General features: G+C 39.2%; 1 protein-coding gene across 5 annotated transcripts in view; it reads right to left on the bottom strand.

The window, feature by feature from the left end:
- The window catches only part of DOK6 (docking protein 6), a 431,293-nt gene that overhangs the window by 34,736 nt on the left and 370,074 nt on the right, over nt 1-26,483 (bottom strand). For 3 of the 5 annotated variants that reach the window (XM_073331713.1, XM_073331715.1, XM_073331712.1), the window contains one exon: nt 25,016-25,089. The exons of 1 other annotated variant lie outside the window; for it this stretch is intronic. In XM_073331713.1, the coding sequence (XP_073187814.1) occupies nt 25,016-25,089 (74 nt within the window). Of the gene's footprint in view, nt 1-3,219; nt 3,244-25,015; nt 25,090-26,483 lie in introns of those variants that run through there. One more of the 5 variants, XM_073331716.1, reaches the window with a different exon arrangement.

Below are 26,483 nucleotides of genomic sequence, written 5' to 3'. Positions count from 1 at the left end.
TATGCCACATGCACAAGACAATTATACTTAATATGAACATTTGAGAAAAGGAAAATTTTATTTTAAATTTTATTGCTTACAAAGTAATGGGATCAATCCTTCCATTGAAGAAATGAATGGAAATGTTGCTATTGAACGTAAGAATATGGCCATATCGGTGATACCCGTGGTCCATCTAGCCCAGTATCCTGTCTTCTGATAGTTGTCAATGCCAGGTGGTTCAGAGGGAATGAACAGAACAGGAAATCATCAGGTGATCCATCCCCTGTTGCCCAGTCCCAGCTTCTGGCAATCAGAGACTAGAAACACTTCAGAGCATGGTTTTGCATTCCTGTTCATCCGGGCTAATACCTATTGATGGACCTATACTCCATGAACTTATTGGCTTTGATAGGAAAAGGAAGGGGACACGACAAAGATTGTTCTCTACTATTACTGCAATATCAGATGTGCTTTGTAAACAGATAGAAGATGACAAAGTGGGAAAGAGAATTGGAGAGGATGATTGGAGAGGATGATTTAACTGGGAATTGATGATTTAACTGGGAATTGGTCCTGCTTTGAGCAGGGGGTTGGACTAGATGACCTTCTGGGGTCCCTTCCAACCCTGATATTCTATGATTCTATGATTCTATGATTGAAGACTAATGAAAAGAGATCAGTTTTTAGGAGGAAGGCGGAATGTGAAAAAAAGGATGGAGAAAGGAGTGAGAGAAAGAGAAGGTTACAGTGAGCCGAGAAGAATTGGCAGAGCATAACAAAATTTAGAATTATTTGGAGACAGATTTGTATGCTCCAGTAGTGTAAAGGAAATGCAGCTCTCCTTGACATGCCCCTTCACATGCTTAGCCCCACTTCACATTTTGGGGATGGAAGGGGTGTGGCCAGCACTTTGTGCTCCAGCTATTCTTGGATGTGAAGCAAACCAATGATAGCAATAGAGAAGTTGGTGAAGTTAGATCAGCATTCCAGAAGCAGAGATATATAAAAAGGGAAATCAAGAAAATGCATGCCCTTCTGCAGCTGCCATGAACTGTGCCATATGGGCTGCATCCCCTGAGAGAGGCACAGCGTAGAATCTGTCCCTTAAACTTCTGTCTTAAACTAGAACCTGTTGTTGTGTAGACACACACAATACGAATACAAAAATATTCTTAAACTACAGCACCCTTCTTCACAAATATTGCAAACACAGAGGGAATTATCTAAGTACAAGCAAACTTTGATACAGCCGAAGAGGAAGACAATAAACACCAGAATTTAAGTGGCTTCCCAGATAGATGAAACTGGGAATATAGTTATACAGAGCTGGAGGGACACTACAGTCCAATTTTAGCTCACATGACTTTGGAAATAGTTTGTCTGATTAAAAAAGGTGATCAAATGCTTCTACATTAGGGCAAAATAGCAGCCTGCAAATATGCAGTACAAAGATTATTGGCTAGAGAGTTTGAACACGAAAGGCAAACCAAAATTAACGTATCTGCTGTTTTTAAGAATTCAATAAAATAACACAGGAAATAAAAAAAACAGTAGCTAAACAATCCCCCAAAGTAAAGATAAACAGCAAACAGCTTTTCACCACTGCTTTTAATTTGTCTTCTTAAGGCGGCATTCCCTGGGAAGTAAGACTATTAAAAAATAAGCCAGCAACTATGATGACTTATTAAAGTCAAATGGTATTGAGAATGAAGCTGTTCTGAGAGGTTTTAATATTGTGATAATTGGGCCTACAAATTTACCCTAATTGGGAGTTGAACTGTAAAGAGTGAAGTTCATAAGATTTCACAAAAATCTGTAACAACAAAGAAAGGTATGAAAGGGACACAGAAAGACTGAATTTGTCCAAACAAAAAGGCCTAACAATATAACTCAAGGACTGGGTTAAGATCATGCTTGGTAAACAAGAAAAGAGTGGAATCAGAAATCAGTGAACCAAAACTGATGTGTCTGAAACCAGGCCTAGTTGATGGACAAAATAAAAAAGGGGGGGGGAGGGAGAAAGGGGGGGCTATTCTGCCCACCACCAGCTTTTGGCGTTCTTAAGGAAAGAGATTTTGGGAGAAAAACTGGCTCCACCCCCACCACTTCCTGAGACTCCAGGTCTTCATTATCCTGATCCTGAGAGATGTCCTGACTAGACCGGATCACAGAGAGGGACTTAGATGACACTATCACCTCCCCACCTTCACCTACCATTGAAAACCCAAACACAACCTGGGGTGAAATGAAATTGGACTTGAAAAAACAGCTTCAGCCTATTTCAACTAACTTCTTTTCCTTTCCTCAAAAGAACAGTTATTACCATCTTTGATACCATCTAAGAGATGCCAGACAAAGGGTATTTTCCCTTCTAAAAACTCTCTCCAACTAAAGGGAAAGGGAACAAGGGATGTTGTTAACATGAAAGCCATAATTAGTACTTTACATTTCAAATGCTTTAACTGCTTTTCTTTGTTTTCTGTATCTTAAATAAAAGGTTAAAAGGATTTTAAATGGTGTATTTGCCATGGTACTAAACAAGCTGAGGTCTCTGTAACCCCACACCTTGTTTAACATTGTTTAATGTTGGACAGTAACTGGATTATGTTACCACCTTTAACTCTTTCTGCCCATATATTCCATCATAATACAACAGTTCTTTCTTGAGCATGCATCAGGCAGGAACAGCTGAAGTTTGAGATAACTCTGATAGAATGGGCATGTTATAATGACAACATATCAATGCTTTCTACCTCTGGAAGAACAACATCTAGAATTTATTATGCTATAGCTCACACAAGGGATGACTGAATCATCTTGATTACTCAGGACATTGATTCTGCGTGATAAAAATCACCATATTTATACCCCATGACTGTGGCGTACTGTTAAACTGATCCCCTTTATATAGTCTTCAATCTACTGGCATTTCTTGATTTCTGAGTCTTGAGACTATTATAAATACTCAGACGTGCAGTAAAGATCATTTTGCTTTTAATAGGTTCTGTTTTACTTAGTGAATGTAAGCATAGGGCAATTTTTTGCTTAGGGCCATGGGTTGTTCCTTCCCTGTATTATGACTGATCTTTAGTTGAATGAAACCTGGGAGCAGGTGGTTTGGAAACTGCCTTTACATGCCTGGGAGCCTCTGACATCTTGGGTGATGTCAATCCAATCCAATTTTGACACAGATGACTTTGAAAATATTGTATCTGATGAAAAAGGTGATCAAATGATTCTCCATTAAGGCAAAATGGCAGCCTGCAAATAAGAAGCACAAAGTGTTGGCTTTAGGTATTCATCACAAAGGCAAATTAAACTTAAAAATACCAGATGTGTTCATTTAAGAGCACGTTGAGGACAATCACAGGATAAAATGGGGCTCTGTATGGACCTAGGGGGTCTGTCTTCCCAGTTCACTGTCAAGGCCTGGAGCCAGTGGATGGCCAGAAACTGCATTTCAAAAACATTTGGGGTCTTATTTAAAACTTAGGTGACATTCAGGATACTGGGAGAGGCACTGAGAGAGAGTGCTTCACCCCTGCAAAGGTATTTCCCAGAAAACACTTGCAAAACTCTGTGGTGGCAGTGTGTGATCTAGGCAGGTGTACAAGGAAGAGACATTTCTGAAGGAGGAAGTGGTTGGTTGGTCACATAGGTAGTGTCAACAGGCAAAGAACACAGCCAAAGCGCACAAATCAAAACCACACCATTATCACTAAACAGTTTTTGTAATAGTTAAACTAAGAAGCAGTAGCAGGAAGGAGCATTTTGAGACGAGCACAGTGGCTCAGGCTTCTGCCAGCCAGGGATTTTTTGTTTTGCTTTGAAAATGAATTTGCCTTTAAAAAACAGTAGGGATGTGTCACAGTATGTCATGTTCCCCTCTTCCCCCCCACCCGATAAAAAATAATTTTCATTTACTTATTTAGAAAAACCCAGAAAACAGCCTCCCTTCTTCCACACATGCTCTTCAGCCCAGTATGTGACACACAAACGACAAGAGTTGCAAGCATCTATTGTGTCTCAGCAGCAGTGATTCTGGAGGAGACAACTTGCAAAAGATGAGAACAATAATGAAAGACCAGTGCTGGCCTTCAGCCCCAGATGCAGCAAACACAACAGCTCCTCCTTTTCTCAAAATGCAGTGCAATCCTAAGTGCACTGGGTCTCATCCTTTTGCCCAGATGGAGAGTCTCTTCTGTCACATGGCTTTGCATCAGATCTGCCTTCATAGTTCTTTTAATAACACTGCCTTTGCCTAACAGGAATCTAAGTTCTCCTGAACTTTGTGTGTCTGGAATTATCAAACCGGTGAGCAGGAATTCTGATCCGATATGGCATGGGGACAGGGGAGAGAGAAAAAAGGAGATCTGTACCTACCTTAACCTGACCTGGGGTTTCTCAAGATTGTATTGCTAGGAGATTGGGGGAAAGCAATTTCCAAAGTTCTGATCACCCTGGCTGGAACGTTATATAAATCCTAAGGTGTTGTTTTTAGATGTAGTCATAGCAACACAGAGGGGCTCCCTTTTTGTTCTCTGATCATCAGCAGGGAAGAAAGAAGCAGATGTTGGCTATATGCTGCCCTGCCACAAAGGAGGGGAGCCCCGGGGTTCGCAGCATTCCAAGGAGTAACGATAATTCTACTATCCCACCTGCCACTCTCTCACTATTTGCCTTTCTCCCAGGTCATGTGTCTCTTCATTTGTATTATGCTCCTCGTCTCTAAATTAAATGTCTGTAAGGGCTTGTCTACAGTTACTGCGCTGCAGCTGTGTTGCTGTAGTGCCTAGGGAAGATGCTACCTATGTTGATGGGAGGGCTTTTCCCATCGGCGTAGGTACTCCCCCTCACCAAAAGGCAGTAGCTATGTCGATGGGAGAAGCCTTCCCAGTGACATACCACTCTCTACAACAGTATAACTACTATGGACTTTCCACACCCCTGAGCGATATAGTTATACCGACATAGGTTTGTAGTGCAGACCAGGGCTAAGTGTTTGTGTGTGAAAGGGATGTATGTGATGTGGAGGACAGTGATGATGCTTTTGATTAAAGTGGTTGGAATAGTTGTTAGCAATGGTATTCGTTTGAGTCTGGCCCCTTTACTGGCTATCAAATTCTGATTTCTGCTGGTATATTCAGTGTTTACGGTTATTTGTGGAATAGTTTTGACAAATCATTTCCAGCTTGTTGATTGTTTGTGAATTGTTTACCCTGGTATCATTATTTTTCATATTCCTGATTCAGCAAAGTTTTTAAACATGCAATAGCTTTAAGCATATGAATAATCCCATTCCTTTTTGGCATAGTATTTAACCATGTGCTTAACTTTAAGCAAGTGCTTATGCTCCATTGAGTTCAACAAGACCAAAGGACATAGTTTACAAGTGCCTTACTGACTCAAACCCAACTTGGTTTGTGCAACTGGTCATTTAAGTCATATGGTACTTTTCTGTTTCCCGATTGGATGAGTTTCATGACAGGTCAATAATAAATGACAAATAATGAACAGCATACTTTCATTTTGAATTTTGGACCAATAATCATTCATGAATCTCAGGATTTGCACACATTTTCACAAACAACCAGAGATTATCCAAACATTGCTGAATAACAAATAACATCACCCCAAAAAATTCAGCACTTTTATTAGGGAGTGATGAATCCATTTTGTTTTACTATTTGACCAACTCTATTTTTGAACTTCATCAGCAGTGGCCAACCTACATTAGGAATTTTGCATTAAAAGCTGAGTGCTATTGTTAATTAATGAAACATTTAACATTTAGTATTCAAACTTTTTCTGGTATATTTTGGTTTTGTTTTATATTGCTTCTGTCTTCTTCGTATTTTTTTCTGAACATTTTTTGTAAGGTTAGTTTTATTTCATAGTTCAAACATCCAAATAATTTGTGACATGGTAAAACTCTTCTGGCATTGCAGGTTCCTAAAATGGAGTCCTCTACATTTAGCAGGGGACTCAGCAAAAGAAGGATGCTTTATAATGTGCATACTGGTTATTTTTGAGGAAAAAGAAGAGAGTTATATAGAAGATAGTAAGCTGTGACACACTGTTAACCATTTTATTGCACGCTATATGTCTTGCTGAGCCTCACTGGCAGTTTTCCTGCTTTTATATATCCTAAATAAATCCAAATTCTTTCCTGGTGTTTTGTGATTTTATTTCAGCTGGAACATGGTTGTTACCTTAAAACATTTTAGTCTCTTATCTCCATTCATCACAGCTGGTGTCGTGTCACATGGCTTAAAAGAATGTCTCAGGGTCTCATGCCAATCTAGTCACCTGCTGAAAATTGTGAATTTAAATGAACTATATTGCGGGCTGATGTATGCCTCACTGGTATTTGTTTCATACTTCAGTGAGTTGCATCATTTGGAAAGAAGCACCTGAATGAGAATGAGCTAAGCAAATTAAAATAAAGGTATTAAGTTCAAGTATTTTGAATAGATTTTCATGCATTTTAAATATTATGGGGCAGATCTTCAGATGGTGTAAATTGTCATAGCTTCACTGACGTCAGTGGAACATAACAGTTTACACCATTTGAGGATTTGCCCCTTATTTCTGTTCAGATCTCTAATGAAGAGGCCTAACTTTTCTTCCTAGTGTTAACTCTGAAAAAATAATGATGGGATAAAGCATGAGTATTCTCAGGTTGACTCATCACTCTGTGCACTTCGTAAGTGTCCCCACATGGGCAAAATTGATAAGATAATTGATTAAGCACCAAGTGATTAACCAATTAAAAAGGTCTTTCAGCTCTTCAGCTCAGGACAGTTAAAAGAAAGACAGGAAGAGAAAGGAGAAGAGTGGGTGAAGGAGGGGCACACAGCACATTGTAATTAAAGCATACAGTGATGAACTATGCAGAGTGTATGAGGATTCTTTGCAGGGAGGAATCCAGGGTGAGGGAACCCTACTCTATGACAAATGGGCTCCTTACATTTCCAATTCTACTCCTTTCAGGAGTCTGATTTGTTTTGCATATCCCCAAGTTACACCTCACTTAAAAACTACTTGCTTACAAAACCAGACATAAAAATACAAAGGTGTCTCAGCACACTATTATTGAAAAATTGCTTACTTTCTCATTTTTACCATAGAATTATAAAACATAAAACAATTGGAATATATATAGTACTTACATTTCAGTCTACAATATATAGAGCAGTATAAACAAGTCATTGTCTGAAATTTTAGTTTGTACTGACTTCATTAGTGCTTTTTATGTAGCCTGTTGTAAAACTAGGCAAATATCTAGATGAGTTGATGTGCCCTCTGGAAGACCTCCGCGTTCCTCCCGGGGTTCCTGTACCCCTAGTTGAGAACCACTGGTCTAAACTCTGTTTACTAGGTGCAGTGTCTATGGTTAATCAAGAACACTAACAATTTGCTGCAGCAGAATACTACTGATGCACACCTGCAAAATCTTCTCTCTAGCATGTTTCAGATATCAGTCATGCTTTTTTCCCATTTACCCTACTTTATCAAGATCCATTAATTTGATGTTGTGATGCTTAACCCTGATACTAAATTCATGAGCTAAATTTCATTAGTAGATAACACTTTTATATCCACTTCTTGGTTTGTTTCAACTTATGCTGGACCATTCAGACAAAGTCTGTAGTTTACAAGGGGACAACTTGATGCATGCTTACACCACTTCCACTGTTAACTATTGGAAGAATTCTGACTGGTTTTTGCCCCTTGTTACTTACAAATTAAATTAAAATGGAGTATTTAAGCACTGAACCAGCCACAGTTGCCACTGCCATTAGGTTTCTCTCTTACTTTTGACATTTACAAACACTCCCTCACACTGAAGGCCTGATTTTGGTCTCACACCAGTTTTTCAGCAGTGTAACCTCACATACTTCATTGAGTTACTTCCAACTGCACAGGAGTAAATGGATACTGACCTTTGAAGGGAAAGCCAGTTCAACAGCAGCTAATACAAAAATACATTCCACAGAAGTGACACTGCTTGTATGCAGTCAGAACCTCATTTACCAAAGCACATTGGCTGTTTTGCTGCAGTCATACATGACTCACCTCTAAGTGTACTCGAGTCCCTGGTACATAGCAGCATGACAGTGAAGTGTAGCAGCAAACTCTGCCTAATCCAATAATTGGGACTCTGGCCACAACTTCACAAAGCAGCCAGTTTTCCTTACACTGTCCACTGCTCAGATAATTGGTCTGACATTTCATTTCTCTCTTCTCGGAGACACAGTCAGGCAGAAAACCCATTCTTCTAGAATATGCCTCTGGCCCAGAGTAACAGGGCAATTATGGGTCTCGGCTGAGTGGCTGGCATGTTTTCCAGTACCATCAATGGCTATTTTCCACTTCTTTATTGGTTTAAGGAGAAATAAGGCAGGAATAAAAAACAGTGCTGCTTCCCTAACACACAAAAATTGTCAGGTAGCCGAATGCATGTAAAAGCAGCTCCTCAATATGTTATTTACTTAGGTGTGAGGTTTATGCAATTGCTTCCTTTGAAAAATCTGACACCTAAACAATATTGTTTGCAATTTGTATGCCACTAGGGTTAAATCATTTCATATAATGGACTGCAGGCAGCAGTAGATTAACACAGAGTTTGCAGGTTTGAAAATGAAGGGCCATTGTCTCCTCCCGCCCCTATTTCCCTACCTCTGCCTTTCTTTTTGGACCCAGAAACAGGAAAACAGAGCTACAGAACAGTTCAGTTACAAATAGTGCTTCATATCTAGATCCTTTTCAATTTATCATCTTTTTTTTTTCCATTTAGCAGAAAGCTGGTCTTTGAGAATCTTTTCAAGGGACTATAGGATTTCTGTTAAAAGTCAAGGTATCGATTGTGGTATCTTAGCAAATAACACTCTGATCTTACAAAGAGCTTGTGTCACAAAAATATTTGTGTTATATGAGACTGGAATATTACTCTTGTTGCAATAGAGATTGGCTCATACAGAGCAATAAAGCTTGTCACTCAACTGCAGCAAAGAATCATCTTTTTCTATCACGGTTACCATCATATAATCTATATCAACTGAAGCATCACAATCTCATTATGAGAGCCTAGTCATAACCTGACTGATTTTACAGTCAAGAAATCATAACTGCAATGTAATCCAATAACAAGAAACTTCTAAAGATAATTAACTTTGTGGCAGAGCCATTACAGTAATTTCTTTGGATAAATAACATCCAAAAAAGAAAAAAAAAAAAAAAGAAAACCTTGAAAAAAACTGAGATTTCTGTTTATAACTGTTATTAATTAATATGCATTCTAGGCTGAAAAGAAAAATTATAATCACCAGGGGGCAATCCAGCACTTCCAGACATGATCATGGCCAAGGTCCATTCGATACATATTTACACACAAGTGTGTCAGCTGAAGTCATATTCTTCAAACTCAAAACACAACAAATATGACAAGTAAACTATTTGAAAGTTAAACATCCTCTGTTTCTCAAAATCAAAGGGGAGCCCAATGGGAAGTGTTTTGTTAGGTGTGTGTGGTGTTGTGGGGTTTTTCTAAAACGTTTAAAGACTTTATTTTCCTTATTGTTGCTGATATCTCCTAGGACAGATGGTCTCAAAAAGACATCCTTCCATTTAGGCTTCTGCTGAACTGAATTTATCAGACAATGAACAATCAAGACATATGCCACCTGGCTCTGAGCTGCGATTCGTCAAACTACAGAATTGCACTAGGTGAAAATCTTTTCAACACTGAGGATTCTACTGGCACCCTGCAGGATAAAAGAATGAATTTCCTGCAGATTTACTACAATCTCCCACAGAAGGACAGCAATATCTGAGCTTCTTGCCTGGAAAAACTATGCTGAATCGTAGATTTTGAAAGACCATTGTGTTGGAGATTAAAGAGACAGACAGACAATTTCAAATTGGATTTGAGTGCCTGATTGAGATTTATGAACTAATCTTACAAACCCTTACTCATGTGAGTAAATCCATTGAACTGAACAAGGGTCGAAAGATCATGTCCTAAAAGCTCATTCCATTTAAAAATCAAGGGAGATATTGGAAACAATAATGAAAAAGAAAGGCTTTAGAACATTAGACAGACAGATAAACACACAGTACTGAGATGATCACAGTATTCTTCAATTCGAGAAGCTGCCTTTGCTCATCTTTGAAATAACTTAGTGGGCATAACTGTGATATTTACCATCTCATAGACCAGGGGTGAGCAAACTTTTTGACCTCAGCGCTACATTGGGATATGGAAATTGTATGGCGGGCCACGAATGCTCACAAAATTGGGGGTAGGGGTGCGGGAGGGAGTGAGGGCTCCCATTGGGCGTACGCGCTCTGGGGTGAGGCCAGAGGTGAGGAGTCTAGGGTGCGGGAGGGGGCTCTGGGTTGGAGTATGGGGGGGTGAGGGCTCTGGGGTAGGGCTGGGGATGAGGGGTTTGAGGTGTAGGAGGGTGCTCTGGGCTGGGATCAATGGGTTCAGAGGGCAGGAGGGGGATCAGGGCTGGGGCTCTGGCTGGGGGTGTGGGCTCTGGAGATGAGGGGCTTGTGGTACAAGAGGGGGCTCTGGGCTGGGATCGAGGGGTTCGAAGGGTGGGAGGGAAATCAGGGCTGTGGCAGGGGATTGGGTCGTGGGTGGGGAGGGGAGGGCTCAGGCTCCAGGCAGCGCTTACCACAAGCAGCTCCCAGAAGCATGTCCCTGCTCTGGTTCCGAGGCATGATCAGGCGGCTCTGCGCACTGCCCCATCCGCAGAGGCACCTGGCCACGTCTCTGTGTACTATGTAGGAGCCAGAGTGGGGTCGAGCCGGAGAGGGGGTCAGGCTGGCTGCTTCCTGGGAGTTGCATGGAGTGGGGCAAGCCCCGAACCCCACTCCCTGGCTGGAGCGGGGCAACCCCCTGACCCAGCTCCCCGGTGGGAGCTGAGGGCCAGATTAAATGGTCTGAGGGGCCAGATGTGGCCTGTGGCCCGCCCCTGCGATAGACTGTATTTTGATCTAGACATTTGTTCATAAACATGCTCTGAATGACTAGGCCCAATAGAACTAGATTGCCCCCTTGTGACTAAATAATTATTACACAGAGTGGAACATATATGAAAGATTTCGAACCCAACTAACTAATGTCAGTAGTCCTTGCTCATGTGAGTAGTCACATTGTAGTGAAGCGGTACAGGAATAGAATAAAATTTTAACACAAAATCATGATCTCACCATCTTTTTTTGCATAATTTTTATTCACAGAAAGAACCACCATACTGGATACTAGTTGCTCATTCCATTCCATTTCACTTCATTTACTGTATGACTGAATAGTAAAATCTACTACTGGACTGTCACTGTGTTCACCAGAAAACTCCTGTTCATACCAGAATTCCTAAATTTCTCTCCTTTCTTTTAGAAAATAGTAAGAATGAAATAAGATCACATGATTCAGAAAAAGTTCACAGAATTTTTAATAAAGAAAATGATCTTACGAAAAGTTCAATTAAATACTCTTGAAATATAGCCAAACTTTATGAAGATAAAATATACATCATCTCAAACTAAAGTCACCAACTCCTGGTTTGGAAGAGTAGTTCCATCTACCTGCCAGTTTTTAGTCTCTCTGCTAAGATTTCCAACAAGGACAAAAATTAGTTCTGATGATGGTAGTGATGTTTGTATTGTGAATATTTCTCCTTTAGAAATTGGAGGGAAATCACCAATTTAATCCACAAAATCCAGTGGGCAGAAGGGACTGACTTTAAGATAGGTGCCATCTGGATGTTCAAATGAGTGATGTGCAGATGAAAGCTCCATATTTTATCATTAATCACGTTTTCTTAATAATAACGTCCAACAACAATTGGCCCTACTCCTCTCCTCCCACTGGAAGCAAGTTAAAGAGGAGGAAGTCTATATGATTGTTCCATGGAGTCAACAGAGGGACAGAGACATCTTCATAGAGACTGTATGTCTCTGGGTGAGATCCGTGCCTGTTGCACCACCCTCTTCCAATTCCCTAATGATGTCTCTACAGTGGAGCTGCATTGTTACAGCTTCCAGAGCTGGCGGTTGCCCCTGGGATCAAATTTACAGTCCATCCCATTTTCTGTCACAGATCAGTGGAGTTGCCCTTCCCTGTGTAGATCAGGGCAATTTAACAGTGTATCTTTCTGTTTGTTTATCAGAAAAGCTGAGTGCAACCTTGGGTGTGAAATGATTCTGAATCCTCAGACAGCCAGCTTTTTCATTTTAAGTGACTGAAATACCATTAACAAAGTCTATTTATCTCTGACTTCAAATCTAATTGATGGCTAAATTTTGCACCTTCTTTGTGCCCATGGCCCAAAAGGTTATCAAGATGAACAGTCAAGAACTCCTGAATATTGATAGACATCTAAAGAATAGTGCTTAAGCAGCCTCAGGATTGAGTGTAATTGTTTAAATTCTCTATGCTGTTAGTCACTGATTCACTATAGCATGGAGTTTTACAGATCAAAGAGCTTGATGGTAATTAAATGATGTCTTCCAGTCTAAAACCACTTCTACATTTCCAGTGTAGTTAAATATACTGGGTCCAACTCACGCAAAATTAGATTAGAGATGTGTTTTATGTTGTTTGGCTATTTAAAAAAAAACATTTAACATCATAATGCAGATGCAGCAGGAAAGTCACTTTGGGACAAACTGTTGAGGTCCCACTTATTTTACTGGCTTCTCTAGCCTCTCACAGAATCCAGATCCAATACTATAAATTACAATTTTTCTTAGTTTTAGAGCTAGGCCACAGTTACATCTGCCTATAACTGACCTGGAAAAAGCATCTTTTAGGTCACCTCGTATGTATTCATCTGCTCCCATTTGGTATATGTTTAAGTTCTATTTTCTCATTCAGGAATACCTAGAACTGCCCTTTGTTCATAGACACTGACACAAGGGTGTTGAAATGGGTGTGTGTGCAAACACCATATGGAAAGGGTGTCAACTCCATGAATGTTCTGTACTAGTAATTAAGGTACCTTATTACCAGATAGTGTACAAAATAATAAACCACTGGAAACATGGAACCTGTCATAAATATAAAGGGAAGGGTAAACCCCTTTGAAATCCCTCCTGGCCAGAGGAAAAACTCCTCTCACCTGTAAAGGGTTAAGAAGCTAAAGGTAACCTCGCTGGCACCTGACCAAAATGACCAATGAGGAGACAAGATACTTTCAAAAGCTGGGAGGAGGGAGAGAAACAAAGCGTCTGTGTGTCTGTCTATGTGCTGTTTCTGCTGGGGATAGACCAGGAATGGAGTCTTAGAACTTTTAGTAAGTAATCTAGCTAGGTATGTGTTAGATTATGATTGCTTTAAATGGCTGAGAAAAGAATTGTGCTGAATAGAATAACTATTTCTGTCTGTGTATCTTTTTTGTAACTTAAGGTTTTGCCTAGAGGAGTTCTCTATGTTTTGAATCTAATTACCCTGTAAGGTATCTACCATCCTGATTTTACAGAGGTGATTTCTATTTACTTCTATTTCTATTAAAAGTCTTCTTGTATGAAAACTGAATGCTTTTTCATTGTTCTCAGATCCAAGGGTTTGGGTCTGTAATCACCTAGGCAAATTGGTGAGGCTTTTTACCAAACCTTGTCCAGAAAGTGGGGTGCAAGGTTTTGGGAAGTATTTTGGGGGGAAAGACATGTCCAAACAGCTCTTCCCCAGTAACCAGTATTTGTTTGGTGGTGGTAGCGGCCAATCCAAGGACAAAGGGTGGAATATTTTGTACCTTGGGGAAGTTTTGACCTAAGCTGGTAAAGAGAAGCTTAGGAGGATTTTCATGCAGGTCCCCACATCTGTACCCTAGAGTTCAGAGTGGGGGAGGAACCTTGACAGAACCATATTCCTGATTAGTGTTAAACAAACAAGAAAAAATTTAAACAGGAAGGGGGTGTGCAACATTATACTGTGGCAAAGCATTTTTCGAATTAAGTTCTTTTCATAAGAATAATTAAGGATCTGGAAACTCTCTATAACAAATTACATATATGAATCAATTTATCCGTCACTGAAATGTAGTAATCTGCAGAGTGAAACAAGGCAGCTGTTTAACAGTGCATAATAAGATTACATAATAATTAAGGGCAGAAAGAAGAATATAATACCTAGCCATGGGATCAGGCATTATTAGTTTGGTTTTGGTATAAATTCAGTTCTTGTTTAGATTCATGTCCTGTAGAGTTTAGAGTATTTTATACTTTCCAAGTTTCCCCTTTACTTGTGACACGATACAGAAAAAGTAATAGTTTCTTTTATGATTATTAATTATTATTACCCATTATTCTAGAAGTGGGGGCAGGGGAAGAGGAAGTTAAATAAAATCAGACACAACAAACTTCAGGTTTAACATTACTAAAGAAAATGTTTTATAGAAACAGGCAAACCCCCCCACCCCCCACCCCAAAAAAACAAACAAAAAAACCCCACAGAAACACTCCCAGCATTGACAAAATCCTGTGGTAGGCCAGTTCAAAGCATTGCCCACATTAACTTAAAAATATGTGGAAAACCATTTTCCATCCCTGGGAAAAAGGGACTTTTGATGGATCTTATATCCAACATGGTTTGAAACTAATGCAGGACTGTGCAAAAGAGTCCGTAGTAAATAGACCCCCCCCCAACCTAACAAAAAAGCATACAAATGTGAGATTTGGCCCATTTCTATACATCTATCTAACTGACTGCTGGGACAGAATAGAAATAGTCTGCTGGAATTTTGTTAGGACACTAATGTTAACAATTCAACTCTTGTGAAAAGTGTTATGGATTTTTAAGGACTGCAAATGGTCAGGACTTCAATTTTATATTTCTTTCAAAAGATGATATGCTTTCATTGCATTGTTCTTATGACCATGCCAGATATTGTTGAGCACTGGTTCAGTACCAAGTTCAAAGAATGCTGCATATTCAATTACCAATAGCATTTCTTGCAGCACCTGAATATATACTATGAAGGCCTCCAACCTAAGTACAGACCAATCTGACCCTAATTAACTTGTGAGATCTGATTGGATCAAAATACAAGCTGATGTAGCTGCAGAAAATATAAGATTTCCATTATTCTCTAACACATTTTATATTTTGTAAAGAAATGGCAGGTATTTGCAAAAAAATGTGATAAAATTGTGTTGGTTTATTTCTTTTCTCTATTGTATGACTTGCGATATATCAGTATATCATGGTATGAAGTTATTTCTGCAAGAGTGTTTATATTACCTGGATTTATCATCTTGGATAGTGATGTGAATGATTTTAAGCAGCATAATGATTGCAATTTACCCTTTCTGATTACAAAATGGCACTCTGTCTCTGTGCCAAGCTTACAAATGATAGTTGAGAGCCCCATTTGGAGTTTTTCTTTAAACTGCAGCCTGTTAAATGCATTGTTTTGATAGATTACATGTTAGACATTACTTTGATGATAGAAACTGCACTTACTCATTAGCCATTAATTGACTGGGAATACTGGAAACAACTAGCATTCTTATCATGAAAGTGACCTTTCATGAGAAGTTTTCTGAGAGAAGCTTATTGGTCTAAGATGGTCTATGTTGGTGGTGGCCAAAGTATGAGAAAAATGGATCTTGCACACACACATTTATGTGATAAATTAATTTAACATGCACTTTTCACTGCCTTCCCTGCCCTCTGTCCAATATTCATCTACAGAGATTTATTCTAAAATCCTAAACTACAATGAGATTTTATAAATCATCCCTACTGGAGAAATGCTTCTTTCTTATCGACACAAATATTGAATTCCTCCCCTTTCTCCCTCCCTTCCCTGTTACCCAGGCCTAAGGCTTAGAATGGGAAAGTTTCAGTCTTAAGGCAGTAGCAGCTTCTACCTATACACCGATTGTAATCTCTTCAGGGCCAAGAACACATTTTCTTGGATTTCGGTACAGCATTACATGGAGTGTTGGGGCATAAAAATATTAATAAACGTAGCCAACAAAATTCCTTAATGTGGTCCATGGCTGCCTGATGTTCTATGTCACTATGAAGCCTTTGGAAACGACAAGTCCCAGCAGTAAGCTCCACAGAAACAGGTACTTAGCTAATCTGCTCCATTTTACAGAAATTACATACATCTCTAGGGTTCCTGGAGAGCTGGTAACATGGCTATTACTTGGGTAAAATTTGGATGCTTCTGCTCTAAGGAGCTGTTTCAGTTATTTCACAACTATAATAAGCTTATACCATCAAGCCAAATATTATCAGCACATTTACTCAACGTTTATGACCAAAACCTCAGACATATTGATGTTGGATTATGATTTTACGACACTTACGGGTATATTATATCATCTCACTGCATTTTCGTTATTTTCAGGATGACAGGATTTCCCATAAAGTGAAATAATACACCAATTTCTTAAAATAGATGTTCAATATGTGAACAAAAGCATACTTGATTTGGAAAAAAAACCCTAGGCATTAAAACCAGTATTGTCAGCATCTGAACATTAGTATTTCTGGGTTCACTCACCCTTTCTTCTGAGCCTCTCATCCCTGTAGTTTATATTACTCAGACAAAGTAGCTGAATGTGCTGTGTAAAAGGTCTTTACCAGCATCCAAAACCTATTATTGTCCCATGTCTCTACATTTGATTGCAGCACATATTCATGCTTTTCAGCCTACATAGTGATTGAATTATAATTCTATTTATTATAGTTACCTGAACTGGAGATAATCACAATATGACTCAGGATAATGTATCTCAAACACTGATGATGATGTATTCTGAAACTCAGTTCAAACGTCTTTTTTTTTATTGATAGTAACTTTTAATTTTTAACTTATTATAGAAAGAAGCTTCTTTTCTCTGCAAAGTTAAAGGTAATTAGCACAGGTAAAAATAAAAAAAATTAAAAATTTAAAAATACTACACAGGACAAAACTGATTAATAAATACCCTGGTGTTCTTCATACACTGAAATCTATGAGTATAAGCTAATCTTTTCTGAACTGATCAATAATAAGGTTTTATTTGATCTCAAACACCATTAGTTATTTTTTTTTATATTAATGTTCTACTTCCTTGGCATGTTAAATGTACTCTTGAAGTGAACAAAGCTGTTCTCATAACAAAGGACTACTAAAAAAAGACCAAACACTGATCCAAAAAAAGTGGTCCAAGATTATTGCTGCTAACAGAAAACCAGTGATAAAGAATATGGATATAATCAAGGAATTGAATATATTAAGTTAAAAGGTATTACTAATAATTTTAGCAAATAGGAAAAGAAAATGATGAAAATGTAGTTCTTGCCAAATATAATGTGGGAAGTTAGTTACTATATGTATGCCTCATGGGAAAATAATGCTATAAAACAGATCAGTGTCACACAGGAGACAACCAGTTTATATATTAAACCACCTTGGAAAGAGTAAAAATGTCTGTATAGTTTATGGAAGTCATTATATTCATAAAAAATACTGAAGCTAAGTCCCCAATTGTCTCCTATCAATTCAATGAGCTGTTTTATAGGTGAAAGATTAAAATATACTTTAGAAATGGAGCTTATTAATTCCTCAGCCTTTCTATAAATATTATTGATGCCTGTTTAATTCCTGGCTTGTGTTGCCAGCTCATGCTTTTCTAAAGGATATGACAAGCCAATATTACACTTGGAGAGTTGCTCATACCTATAATGCCATAGCCCATGTCACAGTGTCATTAGTGCCAATATGAACCATCACCCATGGATCCTTTCCCATCAGAAACCTATCCAATCTTAGAGTGACATCTCATGTCTTGGCTCCGGGAAGGCAGCACACCATCCTGTTTTCCATCTGTCCCTTGCCAAATGTTCTTTCGATTCATCTGAGTATCGAATATCCAACAAGGATTGTCTGTCTTCCTTGGATGGCTGGAGAAATCTTTGCAGGCAAGCTTGATTTTCTTACAGGTTGGGACACTATCTACATGCGTGTCCCATATATTCCTTGGATCTGTTGGAACGTGAGTAGTAACTTCCATTGTTTCCACACTGATGAGTTGGTATTGATTTGAAACTTCTAGCAGTGTGGAATTCCTCCTGCTTCTTTTCTCTCTGGTGGTCACAGCCTGCCTATCCTGATCTGTCTCCAGCCATGACCTCTTGCCTGTGGTGGTTACAAATCACCAGACCTCCTTTCTGACTTCCTCTCCAAGTCCTTGGTGACCAGCTCCATTCTTCCTTGAACCTGGTATACTGGTGTTTCCCAGCCCTGGCTGTCTAGGAGCTCCCCAGCTTCTCTGGTTCTCAGTAGTATCTCAATGTGCCCCTCCAATTCAAGAATCTTTTCCTCCAGCCACTAACTTGCACTTCATGCAAAGGAAATCCCTTCTGGCTTCAGACAGCAGAGAGAACATGGCACATCCATTGCAGACCACTGCCACTGTTCCATTGCTGGATATCTTGACACAACACATAACACTGAATCTGGAAGGAAAGCCTGTCACACTCTCTCTGAAACTCTCCTGTTAGCTGCCGCTGTGCGTGACTCTTTAAGGAACCTATTACATTAAATAACCTATCTTCTATAGGTCATACAGATGACAGATCACAAATTGTCCATGGTCAATAACTACAAAGCAAGCCTTGGGAGACCATTTATTGATCCATTGAGATCAGTAGTCAAATAGAGGTGAAATTAACTCATTTCCTTCTTGCTTCTAAAATGCTGCCCTAAAGACCAGAACTAAAAATCTTTTTCCTATTAGCCATGAAAATAATCTAAGTGCTCAAAAGAAGCTTGAACTCTGCAAATGGGTTGCTGGTGAGTAAGCTTGAGACTGATTACTTGGTTTTTGAAAACTCATCTTTACAAGAAAGAACTGAGAGCTGTCAAGCTTTTCAATTATTGCCAATTTGCTTTAGTCTTTTGGAAGCAGCCAGAAATTTTCCTGAAAATGATGGAACTGGAATTTCACATTTATTCAGTTGTTAATGGTAAAAAATTTGCCTGAGGAACAAAGATCTTTGTATGGTAATGCTTTCAGAATCAAACTATTTAACACCTGTTTTGGTTAATGACCAATATTTTCAGTAGTCATTCAGCACAGTCTCAAACACAGGATGAGAGAGAACAAAGATGATGATGATAGATAGGAATTATTTACAGTACATTGCCTACTTCTCATTGGGCAAAATTTTAACTTTGGAGGTGAGCAGGCAGTTCCCAATAATTTCCATGGGAAAATCCACCTTCTTTCAGAGGGCAGAAACTGGCCCATATTCTGTACCTGTACAATGATCTTATTTTACAGCGTATTCCTTCAGAGAACAACTTCATCTGCTTAAGTATACTGAGGGAAAGAAACTAGTGGCAAGAGATTTCTTAGAAAGGTTAGTGGGAGGGAAGAAAGCTATACCAGAAATCCGACCACAGGTTGTTCATAAAGATTTTGAACAATATATTCCAGGCTTTAAAGGAGATAGCTTGTACATACAAACAAAAATGTTTAAAAGCAGGAGGTTCTTAGAACAATCAGCACTATTTTGTAACGCCTTTGCCCTCTCCTCTGTCTGCCCTACCTGGTGAAGGGTTGACAGCCTCCTGCAAGGTATTAACAGAGGCGTTCCTTGGGTAGGGCGAATCGGGGTGACCGCTCTGGGCCCCGTGCTATGGGAGGCTCCCCGGGCTGGTGTGATTGGCTGGTACGGTCAGTCCCAGAAGAGATGAATCCATCACTTCTGCCCCGGGCCCCGCACCCTCCTAGGAACGGCCCTGGGTATTAAGCACCTTCAATTCCCACTGATTCCCAACATCCCCATTGATGTTGATTTCAATGGGAGTCAGGTGCCTAAATACCTTTGAAGATCTGGGTCTTATCCTCTTTGCAGGATCAGGCCCTTAGTGAATATATAGGGCAGATCCTTAGGTGACGTGAATCATCACAGCTCCATCAACTTTGCTGGTGTAATACTGATATACAATAACTGGGGGTCTAGTACATAGGGTTTGGTTTTACAAATTATATTTCAAACACTCACAAAAATACTTAATGTTTACTACCAATCTTGATAAATAATGCAACCTGAAGTCTTGATTATGGTATCCCTAAACAGAGCACCTTCCAGCTGTTCAGCTCAGTTCTCATAAACAGCCTAAGTTAGTAACTAATTGCATCTCAAGTCTATACAGTTTTCTTGTTATAACAATGCACTAGGGTAAAAAATGGCAGTAACTAGGAAGCTTTAAAACTGGGACTTATTCCATACATCAAAGGAAGCACAAGCAAATTACCATGACAACTTTTAAAACAAGAACCTGTTACATCTAAGGTCTGTATTAATATCCACACACTGAGTACTCTTTCTGTAAAAAAGGAAGTAAGTACACATTTTTAAATAACTATTCAAATGAAGATACACAACTACTGAGCTTAACAATGTTCAGTAATATCATTCAACAGAACGGACTTTCTTCCCTGTCTCTATATTCTTTATCACATGACACTCAGAACAAATCCTACTCACAAGAGTATGATGGCTGCACTGTTTACCTTCCTAATGGCAAAGTCCTGTCAAAGGTACTTATATTTCAAATATTAACAGTTAAAAGGTGCCAAGTTATTATAATTCTCTTTCACGCTGGGCATCCACATCAGGAAACTTGCTTATAGTCATTGTGACTGAAGTTGTGCATTGCCACTAGAAATCAGACTCCTGACTACAGAGGGGCAGGAAATGTGGCCTTTGCAGCTTCATGAGACACTGCACTAAGTATGTACCACATATTTTGGAAGTGACAGAATTTTCCATTTAACTGCAATGCCAAACTGTCAATTTTGTTTCAAAGCACAGCATGACACGTCCCAAGCAAAACAGAAACCAATCTGCAAGGTAAAGGAAATGTTACAGCTACTAGACTATTTAATGAGGTTTAAATGAGAAATTATTACTTGGAGGTTTAAGTAAATAAACAATATGTATGGAAGCATATAGCACATAGCATACAAATAATAAGGACTGAAATATAACCAAGCATATTTCTGATAAGGTGCACATGCTTCTGATGTGTTCCATGGAATAAGGGTGAAATATGAATCTTTTCAGCATGCATGAACACAGAGGGCCAGACAGAGTAGTCACACCAATTTAGAACAGATGAGGATCTGGCCCTCATTTGATCATGCCACATTACTGAAAAAAATCAGATTTAGTTCTTGTCAAGTATCTACATTTCTAAGAAGTATCAGTAATGGGCACTTATGGCCAGTGAAAAATGAAATTGAGTCGGAGAATGAAAATAGGCGGTGGGAATGTTTTTAAAAAGGCATATACCATACAATAAATACCACAGAAAATGGGTAGATGGGGTGTGACACCTACAAAGTTTTGTTGGAGATGTCAAAATTATGTCAGTAATGTTATCGACATGCTTTGGGATTGTAAAGTCACAAAGGAATATTTGGAAAAGGTGATGGGGACTTTACGGCTAATCCTACTGTACATTAAATTATACTTCTGATCTGAAGAACTTTTAACTGAGGAAGGCAATCTGGATGCAAGTTGGATTAAGATGTCAGATAGAATAATTAAGAGTCTGAAAATACAGTGCACCACCAACTCAAGTAGAATGTCTGATGGCTAACCTACCTTACTCATGGCATTTCTTGAAGGAGCTATTTTGAAAATATACAATAGGGGATATTTAAGCTATGTCTGCACTTGGAGTTGGAGGTTGAGTCCCAGCTTGTGTAGATATGCTCATGTTAGCTCTCCTCAAGCCAGCACACTAAAAATAGTAGTGTAGCTGCAGTAGCACAGGCAGAGGTGATAGGCAGGACATGCTAGCTGACCTGAGTATAAACCTGACCAGACCCTGTGGGTACGTACTGAGGGTGGCTAGTCCATGCCATCACACACTGCTGCCAATGCTACTATGGCTACACTACTATTTTTAGCACACAAGTTTGATGAGAGCTAGCACGAGTATGTCTACTCAAGCTGGGAATCACATCCTCAGCTGCAAGTGCAGACACAGCCTTAGTACATACGGAAACTATTTTTGGGTTACATCAATAAATTTGGAATTAATACATGAAAATATGCAATACTGTATTCATTGGAATGATTATTATATAGTGAAGATACCTCCCACCTTCAAGTTACATTTTATTTTGTTCTGCATTATAGGATTTGATTTTGTTCTTTGTGTGGGCTTAGAGAGTGAGATAATAACTGGGTTGTGAGGTATCTGGGGGATGACTAATAAATCTCTCTTAGTTGTATGCTCTATTTGTTGTTAACAACCTTGGCAAAAACTCAATATTGAAAAAGAGCTGAAACAATCAAACATGTCAATCCTGAAAACATTTTTTTTTTTCCCTGAGGAAGAAAACAAACAAGCGCGCACACACACTCACTTATCTACTGAAAAAAATATTCTGCACTTATTTTCAGTAACATTCTACTAAATAAGAGATACCATTTGCCTCTCTTGGTTTCACACAGTCATTTCAAGCAGCTGCCAATCCATATTCAGTTTGTGTGTGTATTCCTGACTGGTTGTCTAAGGACAGCACTCTGCTGCTAGATGAGAGACACAATGACATTCGTGGATTTGGCCACTTGCCTCTTGTGTCTCTGAAAGCTGGGAATGTTGTGTGAATGGTTAGAAGGTGAGTCATATTTCACCTTTAATAGTGACATCTGCTTACTCTTCTAGGGTCAGCACAGACATGATCCAAAGCAAGCTCTGTCTATCACTTCTGGATGAAAAATAATGCAGCAGCAGGCCAATGTGCAGGGAGGTACAAGACTTAGATTTCCCACTGACTAAAGCTGTTTTCAGGGAGATAAGGGGATGATCAGTCCCCAACCGCCTCAGACTGAATATTGCATTACTGACACTCTGTGCAATGGCATGGACCCCACTCTGTGGGTATTAACTTAAACTGCAACAATGTGGGTTTGGGGCAATTTCGTGCTGGGTAATGGTGCTGGGAAAAGGGCCATTTCCATGTGTCTGTGATGATATTCTCAGTCAGTTCATTGCTTACACCCAGCTGCAATATTAAAAATAATTCACCTTCATTTAAGGGTTCTATCATCCTAAACAGTTAAGAGAATACATTGTTATCAGGGAAAAGGCACCTAAATCTGTATATAAAAATTATACAAAAAGAAACATTCCTATCAAAATAACAGCCCACCTTAATTGATTTGTCTCATTAGAGTTGGTATGGCAACCCCCATCTTTTCATGTTCTCTCTGTGTGTGTGTATATATATATATATATCTTCCTACTGTGTGTATATCTATATCTTCCTACTTCATCTATCTATCTATCTGTCTCTATATCTACATATCTTCCTACTGCATTTTCCACTCCATGCATCTGATGAAGTGGGTTTTAGCCCAAGAAAGATTATGCCCAAATAAATTTGTTAGTCTCTAAGGTGCCACAAGTACCCCTCGTTCTTTTTATCAAAATAAAGATCCACTTCGGTCAAATGCTCTGACTCATGTGTTTCAATGCACAAGTGATCAAAAGTGGCAAATACTACTAATGTTGAAAAAATATATGAATATGATATACCATAAAAGGGATAGGTTCTCAGCTGGTATAAATCTGTATAGATCCTTTAAATCAAGTGAACTATGTAGATTTGTATCAGCTGAGATCTGACCCCTTCTATATGAATAACAACACTTTTCTCTCTGATCTGGTTGAGAGAGAAAATCTGATATCTTTTTTTATTCTAATAATTTAAGTAAGCAAGATGAGTAAGCACCCTACAGACACAACAGTGCTGCCATTTAAATGCCATCAGCATTTTTATCCTCTCACAACAGTTTTACATTGGTGTAATTACATTCAAGTCAATGGAGTTATTCCTGATGTACATCAGTGTAAGCAAGAGGAGAATCATGCCATAGAGGATGACTGCTTAAATACCCTTCCCATTTAAGATTTTAACATGTTGTAAACACCATTGCAAAAATTATGGCCCAGATCTTTAGCTTTGGATGAAAATCATGTGGGTAGTTGGAATATAAAAAAAAGGTGGCTTTAAGCCACCTTTCCACTATCCCAGTCCTTGGATATCTGTGTGCAAGTCCAATCCTCCAGCATAAATTAGAGAAGCCTGATGACTAACAGACTCCAGGGTCATCCAGGGATAACTGGAGTACAGAGAATCCCCGATACATCCCGCTTTCCCTGGAAAATACTCCCTACAGTGGCTACAGGGAGGAAAGTGGTGGACAAGCCATTATGTTGTCTCTGAGCCACCACAGAATCCCCATATACTGGGAGAGGAAGCTCCTGTGGTTATGCTTTAGAGTCTCTTGACAACAATGGTGAAATGCAAAGCAGCGACACTATAATTGAAACTCAGACACAGGTATCGAGAGCACCCACAGTGCTTGTCCTCACCAAAAGCCATTAGCTAACTTCAGGTTGTCTTCAACAATATATGATGTTAAAGGAAAACAAGCATCTTCAGAAACAGATATATGAACAAGCAGAACAAGAGATGGACAAAATACACATACTTGATCAAATAAAAGTGCTTCTATTAAGGCACAAAAAGGACGAAAAGCTGCTGAGCTATTTCTCAGAATTAAATACCTAATCTGATGAGTGGAGAGTAATGAGACAGTTGACAAGACCGAATGAAATGCATTTCCATTTCCTAACCCAAAACTGCTCAGCTTACTTATGGTAAAATGGCTGTAACATCAAAAGCTTGGTGATGATAGGACTGTCATCTCACAAATAAAAGTCCTGCAAACTGCTGAGACACTGATGAACAAAACAATGGCAGTAATGGAGAAAACAAGCGCCAAAGCCTGTCAGTAATCATCCAATCAAACGCACACTGCATGTACAGTAATTACGATGAGAGCATGCTTTTTCAAATTGAAGTTCATGCTTTGGTGTTTATGTAAACAGGCTTTGAATTTCATTTTCAGCACCCACATTGTTCATGATCATTCTCCGAGGCTGAGATTTTGGTGGATGATGAGTGGAAAGAGAAAAGCATATTGTACCTGCATCCCTGGTTTGATATCATCAGTCCGTGACCAAGAAACCAGGAAATCTGACGACTCTCCCATTAGACATCCTAATGTAGTACACAGAAATCTTATTTAAAAACAAGCATCATTTGTGTTTATTCAAAAATGTAGGCACATTTATGGAAACAGGGCTGCCATTCGGTCACATTTATGTATGTGTTCAGGAACAAAATATTGCATTTTTTTATATGTTTGAATACACATGCAGAAAAGTAGCAAAATGAGGTCAAATGTGTAGGTATGCTTGATGGGGTTTTCTTTAACTTCCATGAAAGGTCATCATAACTATTCATGGAAATATTATAACTTGTATACATTAGCATACAGTAGAGGGTAAAACTGATATAATTTGATTAATATAATACAAGAACAATGAGCAATGTTGTGAGCATGAGGATATCTTTATTTTCTTAAGAAACCACAACCAATACAAAAATGTATATAAAACACACTAATTACAGATGTCAGCTCTGATTAGTCACTCATTGTTTTTTGATCAGTTTAGACTGGTTACTGGGTGGTCATTCATGAGCTGGCTTTGCACCTGCACAGAGGAATAAAGAGCCCCCTTACTCACCTGCACAGCTATATGCATTGCCAAACCCTGCAAAAGGGTGGAAGGAAAGCGGAGAATGGCAGACTGCTTCTTCCTCTCTCTGGATGGGGAGTGGACAGTGACAGAAAGACAGTGAATGGAGCCTTGGCTCCACCCCATAAATGCAATTGTGGTAGTATACTGGTCTAGCAAAAGAGCAGGTACAGATTAATTCCCTCACCAAAGGAGAAGCTGGCACCCAATTGTGACTCTCCGAGTCACAGTCTAATACCTATCCCTGCTCCTGAGGCAGTGTAACTATGCACTGTCCCTTACTTGGGCTGGATTGAAAGATGATAATTCAGCCCACTGTTAGGCCATGTCTGTTAGGCCGGCGGGTAGTGATCGATCTATCGCGTCTAGTGTAGACGTGATAAATCAATCCCCAATCACTCTGCCGTCAACTCCAGAACTCCACCACGGCGAGAGTTGGAAGTGGAGTTGATGGGGGAGCGGCGGCCGTCGATCTCGCGCCGCGAAGATGCGAAGTAAGTGATTCTAAGTCGATCTAAGATACATCGACTTCAGCTTCACTATTCTCGTAGCTGAAGTTGCATATCTTAGATCGATCCCCCCGCAGTGTAGACCAGGCTTTAGTAAAATGACCATAGTTGATGAGACATTAGGGCTTTTGCTGTGAACATACCCATCCTTGCTATGTTACTTATCACATGCATGACTTGACAAAATATCATCAAAATGCAATCTCCAATTTCCACCATACTCCTGGGGACATAGACAAAATAATTTAAAAATCAAAACCAAGTGATTAAAAGCACAAAAAACCCAACCCAACTCAACCAAAAACAGGAAAAACACTTTCAATTTCACCCACTCCTCCAAGCT

Source organism: Lepidochelys kempii, chromosome 2, assembly GCF_965140265.1.
Source record: "Lepidochelys kempii isolate rLepKem1 chromosome 2, rLepKem1.hap2, whole genome shotgun sequence".
NCBI lineage: Eukaryota > Metazoa > Chordata > Testudines > Cheloniidae > Lepidochelys > Lepidochelys kempii.
This window is presented reverse-complemented; position numbering and strand designations above follow the sequence as displayed.